The sequence below is a fragment of the Myotis yumanensis genome, unplaced genomic scaffold (assembly GCF_028538775.1).
Source record: "Myotis yumanensis isolate MYYU_CA2020_CCGP unplaced genomic scaffold, mMyoYum1.0.hap1 SCAF_5, whole genome shotgun sequence".
NCBI classification, from domain to species: domain Eukaryota; kingdom Metazoa; phylum Chordata; class Mammalia; order Chiroptera; family Vespertilionidae; genus Myotis; species Myotis yumanensis.
The window spans coordinates 49,950,278-49,963,597 of record NW_027223756.1 but is presented as its reverse complement, the minus strand read 5'-3'; the positions used below and the strand labels follow the sequence as shown (position 1 = coordinate 49,963,597).

Sequence of the window (13,320 nt, the reverse complement as noted above, 5' to 3'; positions counted from 1 at the left end):
ACTGTATTGTTTAATTTTCAAATATTCGTGGATTTTCCAGATATTTTTTTGATTTCTAGTTTAATTTTATTATGGTCAGAAAATATACTTGTTTTTATTTTGATTCTTTTAAATTTGTTAAGGTTTATTTTAGAGTTAAGATATAATCTTAATGAATTGTTCATGTATATTTCAAAAAAATCAGTATTTTTTTGTTGTGGGATGAATTGTGTTAAAATGTCAATTACGTCAAGTTGTTGGCAGTATTGTTCAGTCTTCTATATCTTCACTCTTATTCTGCCTACTTTTTTTCTCCATTATTGAGAGAAAATGTATAACATTGTGGATTTGATTTCTCCTTTCAGATTTGTATGTGTGGCTCCATTCTCTATAAAATTGAAGTTATTTTTCAGATAGTGAATAGCTTTGAATGGATTATGTTATGCTTAAAATTGGACCATGTTAACAAGTCCTTTTAGGCATCTCACTTTAATCCTCTCCACTCACCTCCAAATTACACACACCCACACATAGAGTTTACATTATTTTATTAATTATTCACCATTAGTGTGCAGAGTTGGGATTTTGTTAGGATTCATTCATATTACCTTATGTAGGTCTCCTTTTCAATTTTTAAGGTGACTGATCAAAATTGAGGGTTGAGTCTTTGGTCAAGAAATATAGTAAAGTCAACCAACTCCTGTATCTAAGTCCTATATATAGCAGTCTTCCACAGATATCACGCCCACTAATGCTCATGCATTTGTCATAGGTACTGAAGAGAATGTGGTTCAGTGACTACATGCCCTTATCAGAAAGACTATTAAATTTAAATAGTCAAAAATAAATTAGAAAGCATTGTATTAATTCAAAATACAATCTTCAAATTGACAGAATATGGTGCAATGGCCCTTTACCCCAAAAGTATTCCCCGTTATATCTTTAGCAGCAAATGTGTATTTATCTGCAACTTTATTGTATTATTTTCTAAAGATTCAAGATGCTTTCTGGATTTAATTTTTGCCAGATGATCTTAAAAACTAGAGCTGAATTATAAATTAAGTTGCTTTGTTAAGAACAACAAAGAGTAAGGCTGTGCATTTGTGTAGTTGGAGACTAAATTAGTATTCCAAACCCAAACTCTATTGCTGCAATCTCATTAAACAGCATTGGGTAGACATTTAAAGATTTTATACATTTTAATTCAACTGGTCACTTGGTTTAAAACTACATTGATTTTTTTTCTATTTAATTTTTGGTCATGTATATCATGCTAGATATCAAAATGAATTTGAAACTTGGAGGCTGTCTGTATTAACAGGGTATTAAGTTCTTGGAAAGGTTCCTTTCCCCATGCTAATTTTTATCACTTTGCTATTGCTTTCATTTCCCCTTGAGCTTTAGCTTTTAAGGATTATTATTCATTCTTTTCAACATCTACCTCGATCATTAAACAATTACACCTTTATCAGGCAGAGCAGCAAGAGACTCTGTGGATAATGATGAGGTTGGAAACTCCCCTGCACAACCTGTTGGCTCATCTTGGAAGAAGAATGTCATGCCAAATTATCTTTATGTGTTCATGAATAATGTTCTAACAAGGATGGTTGGAGAGATGAGTATAAAGGGCAGTTCTAATGGAAAGAATGAAAGTAATATTCACTTTGGTGAAACATTATAATGCCTCGACAAGATGCTGTCTGTCCTTGCTGCTAAATTAGGTGCATTTAAGTTAGCGTCCCCTGTAGCTATCTGCTATTTTGCAGAATGAACTAAAAGAGAAAGAATATACCTTTCAGGATTTAGAAGTCCCTCAGATGACCATAACATAATTGCAGGGAAAATACTCATTTAACCCAGAGTTCTTAGTATATTAACCGGGTGTATTGGTCTTGAATGTAGAAGTGGTATAGGCAGGCAGGTAGTTATAGTCTCTACCCACCTTTAATTCTTAGCTTTAGACTGCACTCTAGAGTAACTGACATTTTTGCTGTTGGTGTTTCCTCAATGCAGAATTTCAGAGTGGGATATCAGGTCTTTAGTGTGAAGATACGTCGATACTAAACCAGGAATCATTGGCAGTGACATTTGGACACAAAATATTAGAAAACTAAAAAGTAAGCAACTGTGAAGGTTGATCATGGAAATCAAAGAGGAAGGCACATCAGAAGAAGGCCAGCACTTCCTTCCCACACCCCAGGCAAATGAGAGTGGGGACTTTCACTTGACAAGTAAGTATGTGTGTGACCCTTCTTGGAACTCTGACAAACACGCAGAAACTGGGGTTCTAACAAATGGCATAAGATTAACAACATGTTTTCCCTTTGCACTGCTTCTTTTGTTGTGAGTCTATGAAATGCTTCTTATCTTCTATCATCTTTTATGAGATAGATGATAGTCCATGAAACTGTTAAATATCAAATGGTAGAATCAAAGTTGCTGAATGTGTATTAAGACACTAACTAATACTTCTTAAGTACCCCTTCTATTTAGCATTTGTATAATCTCATGTGGAATTATTTTTTGGAACATAGACATTTTCCCTTTAACACCAAGGACTAAGTGGAAAGCTTTAGGGTGAAATGGCTGCACTACTGTCACTGCCCTACCTGAGAGCACCAAGTCCCATAGAGAGCAAGCTTGGAGACTTGGGCAAGATTTACACATGAACATTACAATCAGGATTTGTGCTACTCACATAATTAAAATCGTTGGAAGAATTATATGTTTTTCTCCCATGTTCAAAATTCTAGGATTCAGGTTTTATTGTTTAGCATGAATTGTGTCCTTTCTTTATTTTTCAGAAGATTCTTGTTGCCCAGTTATTAACACTGGCAAACATATGCCTAACCTCTCATTTAATTTACATTATAAAAATAATCCTTAGAAAATGGTATTGGTTGGATGCATTTTTTGAGCAATTTGGTTGTCAGAGCTTATAGCAGAGTTAATTGTTAATAACCTTTTTAAAAATCTACACTATTCAAAATGCACAAAGGCCTACCTAATGATTGTCACTTTAACCTCTCTTGGAAAGTCTAAAATTGTTAACCATAGCATTGTTAAATGTCAGCAGGAAGAAAAATAAAATGGTTACCATGCAAAACCTGTGAACTCTATAAATAAAAAATGGATGATTTTTATACAGAGAGGTGGTTCTAACAATATATTAGTGACCAGATGCTATTAAATTTAAATAGTATCTGGTGAGTCCACCAGTAAAAATAAAGAAGGAAAGGATTTGCATAATATTCTTACATTACTGCCAAATGGTTTACTTGTCCATAATTTAGTTTTGCCTCTTTGGCCACCATGAGAGCTAACAAATGGCATCCCAGGCCTCATCCACTCTTGTACTGTGTGGGTCTTCAGGCATTCACCTGTCATTCTCACTTATCACAGCCTGGTCTTTCGACCTTTAGTCATTAGATGTTCCCGTTTCCTTACCTTTGTCCTCAGACTTACTTTCCCTTCTACTGCATCTTAAATCATTGAGCCATGTTATTAGATTAAAAAAACAACAACAAACTCCAATAAGAGAAATAGAGGCATTTAATGGAATGTTGATTTGAGCTATCAATAAGCTAGCAGTATAACCACCAGCATAATATCCTTCATAACCTATCTAGAGATATCCTTTTAATTAGTAATTCAGTGTGTATAGCAGGTTGGAGTGGTTTGAAAGAAAACTCTATATGGAAGAGTGCTTTGGAGAGGTTGTCCTTTTTTGAAAGTTCCATCTCTATCTCCATGCATTTAAAAGAAACAGACACAGTGGGAAATGTTTTATATTTGTCACAGCTTATAATATTTGAGATTCTTAATGGCTATGGAGCTAAGTAGCTCAGTCAAATTTTTAGTTATATCTAGTTCTGTTACAAATATTATGTCTTCCCCTGAGAACCCACTGCTTATAAACCTGATCAATTGACTTTCTTTATTCTGCCAAATAATATACTAATATATTCCGGGCATGGTGAAACATAGTAATATCCAATGACATATTTTTGATAATGACTTAAATATCTTTAATCTGAATTCATACCTATTATTTATAGGTATTCAGAAGACGCCAAATGAACCGCAGTTGGAATTTATCCTTGGTAAGAAACTCCATCTTATTTTTATCGATAAATATAATAATTTGTATATAAAGTTTGCAAGTTGTAGGTACATTACTTATATCCTTATATATTTTATAATCTTTTATGAACAATGTTCTATAAGGTAATTGCTTTTTTCTCTCTTCTTACATAAAGAATCTGAGCTGAGGACTAGGTTACTTCACTCCCCCAAGAACATAGGGTTCAGTGATGACAAAGTTGGGCCTTTCAACCAAGTCTGGCAACCACAAATATGGTGCCCAGAACTCACTCTCATGCAGTGACTGGGTTTTGTTGCTAATCAACATGTCTGGAAATCTGTGTGTCTACTTATTTACTCTGTTGGCTGGAAACCGACCTAATGTTGAGTTTTTCTTTGTTTTCCTTTATGCCCCTTTCAGTCTCACTTACCCAAAAATACCTCCTTATTCTTCCAATCTTGAAAATGGGATGATGCTTTTATTTTGAGGCATAATTTATTGAGAAATTAACTATTTATAGTTTTTATTTTAATAGTTTGTCTGTTCTAATAGGCTTAATTTTTAGAGCAGTTTTGGGTTCACTGCAAAATTTAGTAAAAGGTGTAAAGATTTCTCATTTACTCCCTACCTCCACAAATGCATAGCTTCCCTCATTTTCAATATCCCTTGCCAGAGTGGTACATTTGTATGGTTGATGCACCTACTATGACACATCATCATCACCCAAAGTCCATAGGTTACATTAGGATTCTCTTTTGGTATTGCACATTCTATGGGTTTCCATTATTATAGTATTATATAGAGCAGGGTCAGCAAACTCATTAGTCAACAGAGCCAAATATCAACAGTACAATGATTGAAATTTCTTTTGAGAGCCAGATTTTTTAAACTTAAACTATATAAGTAGGTACATTGTTATTAACTTAATTAAGGTACTCCTAAGGCTTAGGAAGAGCCATACTCAAGGGGCCAAAGAGCCGAATGTGGCTCGCAAGCCGCAGTTTGCCGACCACGGATATAGAGGATTTTCACTGCCCTAAAAATCCTCTGTGCTCCACCTATTTATCCATCCCTCCCCTAAACCCTGGCAACCACTAATCTTTTTACTGTCTTCATAGTTTTGCCTTTTTCAGAAGGTCAGATAGTTGGAATCATAAAGTATATCGCCCTTTCAGATTGCCTTCTTTCACTGAATTAAATTGCTGTTAAATTTTCTCTATATATTCTCACTAGAGGCCTGGTGCACGAAATTCGTGCTTGGGTACAGTCTCTAGGCTTGGCCTGCGATTAGGGCCATCTTCCCCAGCTGCCTGCAGCCAGCTCCACCCCCCACCCCCTGTTTCCTGTTCGCCATCAGGTGATCAGTGCCAGACGGCCAGGGGAAGGGACCGAGAGGTCAGCTGTTCCCGCCCACTCGCTGACCCCGCCCCTGCTTTGGGTGGCCATCAGGTGATTGGAGCCTGCCAGCTGGGGAAAGGGACCAAGAGGTGGTCAGTGCGCCTCATAGTGACTGGTCCAGTAGTCGTTCTAGTCGTTCTGCCGTTAGGGCCAATTTGCATATTACCCTTTTATTATATAGGGTGGCTTGGTAGCTTATTTCTTTTAGCACTGAATAATAGTCCATTTTCTGGATGTACCACAGTTTATTTATCCATTTACCTACTGAAGGACATCTTGGTTTCTTCCCAGTTTTGGCAACTATGAATAAAAGTTCTATAAATATCTTGTGTGTCTGTGTAGACATAACTTTTCAACACTTTTGTGCAAATACCAAGGAGCTCAATTAGTGGATCAAATGGTAAGAATATATTTAAGTTTTATAAGAAATTGTCAAGCTGTCTTCCAAAGTGGCTGTCCCATTTTGCATTCCCAGTGATGTGTAAGAGTTCCTGTTGCTCCACAGCCTCACCTGAATTTATTGTTATCAGTATTTCTGACTTTGGTATAATTTATTTTTTTTAACATTTCATTTTTATTACATATATAGCTAAAAGGTGCTGTAAGTTAAGGATTCTAGATATTTTTTTCTCAAGTATTGAGAAACAGAAATGTGAAAACTCAAGAAACATCTGTGGTAATACCAATAAAGTTATATGTGTTTTTTTTTTTTTTCCTGCAGTTCTCAGATGTAGAACCAATTCATTTTCAGAAAGGGAGCTGAGGAGCAAAATAGGCCTAGGCACCTCTTGACTCATTGACAATAACTCTTACTACTTGAGCCTTCATCTGTCTAGCCATATTTTATTTTGAATGAAAAAATAATTATTTTACATTTTTGACAGGACTTCTGAAAAGTGAAAATTTGTTTGAATTATTTGGTGTATTTCAAAACACAGATACAAGCCTTCTTATTTGCATCTTGGAGAACAGGGGTAATCTGAAGCGGGCAGAAGCAGTTGGGGTAGAGGAGGTTCAGTAAACCTGGTGGCCAACTTTCAAGAGACAGCATGTCTGGGCCAATACCTGTTTTCTGTTTGAATTTAAGTGATCTGTCTTGTTCAGAGACCTAACTATGCTGTTTTTTTGAAAGTCCAGTCAAGTTCAGTAGCAATGCTGTTGTCACTTAAATTTCTGGCTTTGGATCATAGATCTAAAAGAAGAGCAGCTGCAGGAAATGATTCATAATGATAGACCTCCCATTTAAAAAAATTCAAATATCTTTTTTTTATGTTTATTTAAAAAGTACACTAGATTTCTTAACAATAGATGATTTTATCTTATCACAGGGCAAGAAATGCCTGACGATTAAACAAAAGAAAGATATTTAGAGTCTTCAGGGAATTGAATTGTTGATCTTGAAAGATAAATTCCCCAAACTCTTTGTTATGTCTCTTAGCATGTTAAGATCCTTGACTTTTTTATTTCTTAAAAAAAGATACTTAAACTACTCTTTCAAGGATACTATATTTTTTAGTGTATATTTTTATCACTTTTTTCTTTGTTTTCTTAATCCCACAATTCTTCAACACTTCACTTGTTACTTAGTTAACTTCATAAGGAATAATGAGAGTAATAATTTCTTAAATATTTTTATCATTGTTGAAGAATGTGCATATTTATTTAATTAGAAAGCATAGTGTCTTAAAACAAAAACAAAAAATTTTAACAAAAAATAGGATAAACAAGGTAGGGAGCTTTTTCCACTTAACTTTTCAACTAAATTTTTGATATTTGATTCTTGAGTATTCAAATAAATTGAGAATTCCAATGGCTTTGCATGTTTACATTTAGAAACAGCTACACTGATTTTGTTAGGTGTCTATTGCTTTGAATAAGTTATTTTCTGTGGAGGATTTGTTTCTTCCTTGTCTGTATGCCACTATAAAATCACTATATCTTGCTGAAGTTCCCCTGCTACATCTTTATTCAGCTAAATGAGGTAGGAGATGCTTAGTCAATTGAGCAAGCTAATTGACTAAAAATATCTTGCTATCACAAAATAAGCATGTACTGAAAAAATGAGTATCTCATGTCCATTGTTAACTGTATATCTCATGGTTGGCTGCCTTTAAATTAAATAATTCACTCTTACAACTGCAAATCTGCTTCCACATTTCTTTCATTGTTTCATTTGAGTGTATTGAAACCATTTTTATTTTCACAAAGGGAGAAATAATTAAAAACCCTGGAGAATGCTTATTTTGTTTATGGTTTAATAAAATTGTTTTCATTTCAACAAAGCTGGCATTTAAGAAGAGTGATCATTTCTTAAAATCTGGGTACATTTATTCTCTTGAATCCATTGTTGAAAATGTATAGAGAAGACTAATATTGACAATGAGATAAAATAAATTTCTATGAACTATTTTATAAGTTCATCCCAGAGTCAATAGAAAGCTTATAAAAATGTGTTTCATATTTTATATGGACATCATATGTGTCATAAATTCAAAACAATAAGTCTAATGTGTTCAATGGTTAAAATTCAGTTTTATCACAGCATGCCAATGACAAGATGTCCTTAGGTAGGTTACTTCGGATATTAGAGTGGCTTTAGTAAGGAGAGGTTTTCCTCTGTGGTTGGTAAGGCTTTGTCCAGGAAAACACTGATTCCAAATGCTCTATTCTCCTCTTGGATTGCATATTAGATTATGTGTACTAATTTTGGATTTTGGATATAGAGCCTTTTTATTTATGAAAGCCCAGTTAGAAACAAAATCATGTCAATCATGTGATCAGTTTTCCGTTTTCAGAATTTGAAATGTGTATAAAAATATGCCTGAATTGATAAGCACCACCGAACAGTCTCATCTCTTTATAGACACAGCTTTTATAGCTCGCTAGTGCCTTCATTAACCTACATGTCAGGTCCATTTATACTTTATGAATTGCTGTAAATCAGTCATAGTTTTATATGTTTCTCTGAAAGAGAAAATCTTAAGAGGCCAAACTTACTGATTTTCCCGTGTCCATACTTCTACTTCTGCTGGTCTGTGTTCTATAAATGATTATAAAACTCTGACTTGTTTAAAACTCCAGAGGGAGAGTGGAAGATTTTAGTGTATCTTCTTTAGTATTTTTGTCTTTTACTTGGTATGCAGGGCCAGGTAAAGGGAATACCAAGCACAGAAGTATATTTTATATTTAATTTATTGATAAAAAAATATTGCTTCATACAAGCTGCTAGATAATCTTCAAGAGACAAGAGAAACAACTGCCAAGAATTAGACAAGGCCTGGGCTGGCCCTATTTTGTTGTCTATTATAAATTTATTGTCATGTTCTTGATTCTTAGAGTATGATACTTTCCTTAGAAAAAATTGCATTCCACTGAACAATAGTTTTGTGCCAAGTATATGCTTACCTCCTTACAAACAGGAAGCGATTTTTTTCTCACCACAATTCTGCAGGATAATAACATTAAAAATAAGAAACATTTATTGAGAGCTTATTTGCTCACCATACATTGTTCTAAATAATTTGCATAAGTTAACTACTTTAATTTTCCTTATGAAATAATTGCTCTATTATCATCCTTGTTTTACAGGAAAAGAAACTTACACATAAATAGGTAAAGTAATGAGCCCCAGATTTGAACCAGGAAACCTCAGTACAGGGCATGCTCTCCCATGTTATCTGCACTCAAAAGATAAAAAAAATCTAAGATTCCTAATGGTCGACTTTCCAGAGATCTTATGGGAGTTGAGTGACAGTCAGGATCCAAGTTGAGTTGTTTCTGATTCGAAAGCTCCTGCTTTTAACCATCAGCCTGTATTCCCTCCTTATCGATTCCCGCTCCCAAGGATTTCCAGGAGCTGGTAAGACAAACAACTGTAAGGCCAGGCAGATTGCAATCAGAGCAAAATAACAGTATAAGCCAAGAACTATAGAAGGACTGCACAAGCAGTGATTAAATGTAACTGAGGCATTGGAAAGAATATCTCAGAGGAAGTGGCCTTTGGACCAGGCCTGGAAGGATGAATAGGGTTTCATTTGATTTGAGAAGGAGCATAGGGACAGTTGAGGCAAAGGGAGTAGCTAAATACATGAAACAAAATCCTAGAGCTCATTTTCCAAGTTGATGCGTTTAATTCTCATTTACATTTCCCTCTTTATTACTTCTAATCCCACTCTAAAAATAAATTAAGTCTCTAGAAATCCTCTTGCAATATTTTATAATTGTTACATACATATTAGGAATTTGTTTTAAAATTCTAAATGAACACAGTCTTTTGAACATTGTCTTACTGCTAGCAAATTGTATTTAGGTATCAGAAAGAACTAATTGAGTCTTACTGGCACTGGGGATATGAAACTCAGAGAAAGCTCTGGGTGTGCTGAGCTGTATGTACACTACAAAATTTGCAGCCATGCTGTGCTCCTGAAAATTGCATACCTCTGCAGAATTTGCACATACAAGAATCATCCCTATGTGTCTGTCTTTGAGCTATCTCAGTCTCGACAGCATCAGATAACTAGCAAGTGATATTGATGTCTGTTGGTACCTGTGGGGTTTTGGTTCCAGAACCCCCTTGGATACAAAAAACCGTGAATGCTCAAGTCCCTTATGTGAAATGGTGCAGAACAGTGCATACAATTGGATCTCCGCAAATTCCCGGCCCTGAAATGGGAAATACTGTTTTCCATCTGAAGTTGGTTGAACCTAAAGATGCAAAACCTCCTTATATGAAGGGCAGACTGTACTTAGGAGATATTTTTCAAAACAACCATTTATCAACAACACAACAATAAAAATAATAGACAACTAATAGAAATGTATTTGCATTTCAGGCTCAGATTTCAGTTTATAATCTGAGTGGGGAGACACTATAGCTCACCAGCTAAAGAGGGGGGTGCAAAGCCCATTGCTAGGATTTGAATTTTGTCTTTGTTACTACCTAGCTTTGTGGCCTTAGAAATATTACACAATGTTTCTGACTCTTGGCTTTCTTATCTGTAAAATGGGGAGGATATCAGTATCTAACTGTAAAGTTCTTGTTAGGATTAAATGAGTTAATATACATAAAGTACTTAAACTGGTATTTGACATGCAATTAATGATTGGTTAACCTTTATTGTTTTGAATATAATGTTGGTTGAATCACTTCATCATAGTGAATACTTCCTGAAGCAGGGGGTCTTGATGTTGCATTTTTGTGCATAATAATTGCTATCGCTTAGGGAGAGGTATTAGGCTGTACCCTTTTCACTTCTTATCTCTACTCCTTAAACAGACTTTCAGCTATTCATGTTCACAGATGAATTCAGTCATTTGCCCAAGGGCATAAGGCCAGGAAGTGGAGGAATATAGATGTTAATTCCAAAGGCCATGTTCTTTGCGGCTGGTTATTAAAAGTACAGGAATGGGAAAGGGAAGACAATAAAAAGTTATCTAAGACCCGCATAATGTTTTCGTAATCCTGAAATAATTAGAGATTTTATTGAAAGAAGAGAAAAATGAACCAATTAGAAGTTTTTAACAGATCCGTCATGTGGGTAGTGGCTTCTGGGGACTGAAGATGTAATGTGTGCCACTGTTGGAATGTTCTTATTGACATTGATCTAAATTCCAGCTTGGCCCTCTTCAGGAGGTTCAGATACCAGACATCAGTAATAAATGAGAAGTACATGAGATAGCAAACTTCTCTTCTTCTTTTTGCCACTACTGTATCATTTAACTGAATTTTGCTGTGATAAATTATATTTACTCTTCTTGTCAAATTTCTTTCTGCGTAATATATATCATAGAAGCTTTTAATTAAAGGGGGTCTTGGACCAGGTTTAACTTCATAGGCCTAAATTGATCCTTCCACATAGGTTTAACAAATTATTTGCTAGGGTTTATTTTTTTAATATTCACCTTCTAACGTCTTTATTTGTGTCTTTCAGCCATGATCAATATGCTCCTTCCAGGTTCTTTCTCTTTCTGTGTGATTCACCTAATTACACTCTTCCCTCCACTGTCTAATTACTGAGAGCGGCTGGTCGCTGGATCAGGTCTACCTTTGCAGCATCTGTTGCCATGTATGAGTAATTGAGGAATCAGGACTACCTAGGGGCTTTGTTCATTAGGTGGCTTTGCTTTGTGTAAAGTCAAAAGCCGCTGAGGTTATGATGCTGCTGTCTGTGGGGCTGAAATTTGTCCGTCAGCCTTCTTGTCGAGCAGATGGTACCCGAATGTATCCTATTGGGAGCCATGCCATGGGGAAGAGAAGTGACCAAGTGGAGTGGGGCTCAGAATTCCAAAAAAGACCCTTCTCGTTTCCATTGTACAAAACAGTTTTTTCCCAAAGGCTTCTCACTTGGGCTTTGACCTTTTGCAGCTGGCAAAGGTGGTGCTGCCTCCATTTCACAACAAAGATACTGATTCTCGGAGGGGTTAGGTGACCTGCCAGCAGTTGAATGCTTTGCCTGGTAGGAGAAAGCCCCAAACTTTTCAAGTGCTGTGCCCCTTACTCCTGCATGACCTCTACTTTATCAACGACATAGATTGCTCTCGGCCATTATCTGCAGTGGTGAGGGGGCAGAAGTCAGTTTGAGGAGAAAAAAAATATCCCAGGTCAAAACTTGTGCCATTCAGAATGTAAGTTTTATCCCCATACTACAAAAAACTTAAACACGATCTCGGTCTAAACAATGTTAAATAACAATTATGAGTCTTTGTCTCCAAAATTGGTGACTTGCCCTCATTTTTCCATGGAGCTCTCTGCTCCCATTTTCAACTGGCTAGTAGATATCTCCACTGGCTCACCTAGGCGGTATTTTATGCTTCAGATAGTTAAATCTGATTTGTTGATTCTCATTCCTGCCCTTTAAAACATTTTATGCCCCTTGATGCCCATCTGTAAAATACATCACCATCCAATCAGTTACACAAATCCCCAAACTATAAGTCTTTCTAAATTCTTCTTTTCCCCAAAATTTACATCAAGCCCATCATGTCCTATAATTTCCATGTTGAAAAAACATTCTGAAGTTGAACACCTCTCTCCATTGCCACCACTATCCTTCAATTCTAAGCCACTATCAGCTCTTACCAGAAATGTAAATGTGATTACTTCACTGCCCTAGATAAAATCCTCCATTGGCTTCTATTTCACTTAGAATAAAATTGAAATGCCTTACCACATTCCACACGGATCTTGAGCATCCATTCTCACCTTGTCTGTGCTAATCTTTTGGCTCAGCAACCCCACTCGTCTTCTTTTTGCCTGTCAAATAGGCCAAACCTTTGAGTCTTGGCATTGCTGCCTCCGCCTTCCAAGCTGAAAGTCACCTCATCAGAGAAGGTTTCCCTGATCCATGGTCTTCTAAAATTCTCAATTAAATCATCCTGTTTAAAATTCTCAATAAATTATTCTCTTAAATTTCATGTCTCACTAGATTATGAGCTCCTTAAAATAGGGAACTTGTGTCCTTGTTCACCGCTATGAAACTGTCACCTAGAATCATGTTGGGCACGTTTAGACAGTCCATAAATATCCATGAACTGGATGCATGCATGGGTGCCTTTGCTTTGTTCCGCTCATGTTTCTTCATTAAATAAGTTTATATATGTAGATGTACCTTTGAAACATTTCATAATTACTACTAACACAGTGGTTTGTAAAAAAGCAATTAATTTTAAATTTCTCAAGAAATACAATTGTTTAACTATTGATATTTTGTTGTTAGTAAATTATATTCAGAAAGATAGAGCTTTACTGCCCTTAGGGTTCTTACAGAGAGAACTGATAGGATGAGTCAGTCATAGGCAGAGCTGAAGAAATGAGTTCTGTAACTAGACTGGATAGCTGACAATTGCTTACCTGTGTAGAA

At 35.7% G+C, this 13,320-nt stretch overlaps 1 protein-coding gene across 7 annotated transcripts in view; it reads left to right on the top strand.

Annotated features, from left to right (window-relative positions):
* The window catches only part of INPP4B (inositol polyphosphate-4-phosphatase type II B), a 593,476-nt gene that overhangs the window by 280,128 nt on the left and 300,028 nt on the right, over positions 1-13,320 (top strand). For all 7 annotated transcript variants that reach the window (XM_070415225.1, XM_070415230.1, XM_070415224.1 and 4 more), the window contains 2 exons: positions 1,993-2,210; positions 4,038-4,082. In XM_070415225.1, the coding sequence (XP_070271326.1) occupies positions 2,120-2,210; positions 4,038-4,082 (136 nt within the window). In that variant the 5' untranslated portion in view covers positions 1,993-2,119. The remainder of the gene's footprint in view (positions 1-1,992; positions 2,211-4,037; positions 4,083-13,320) is intronic.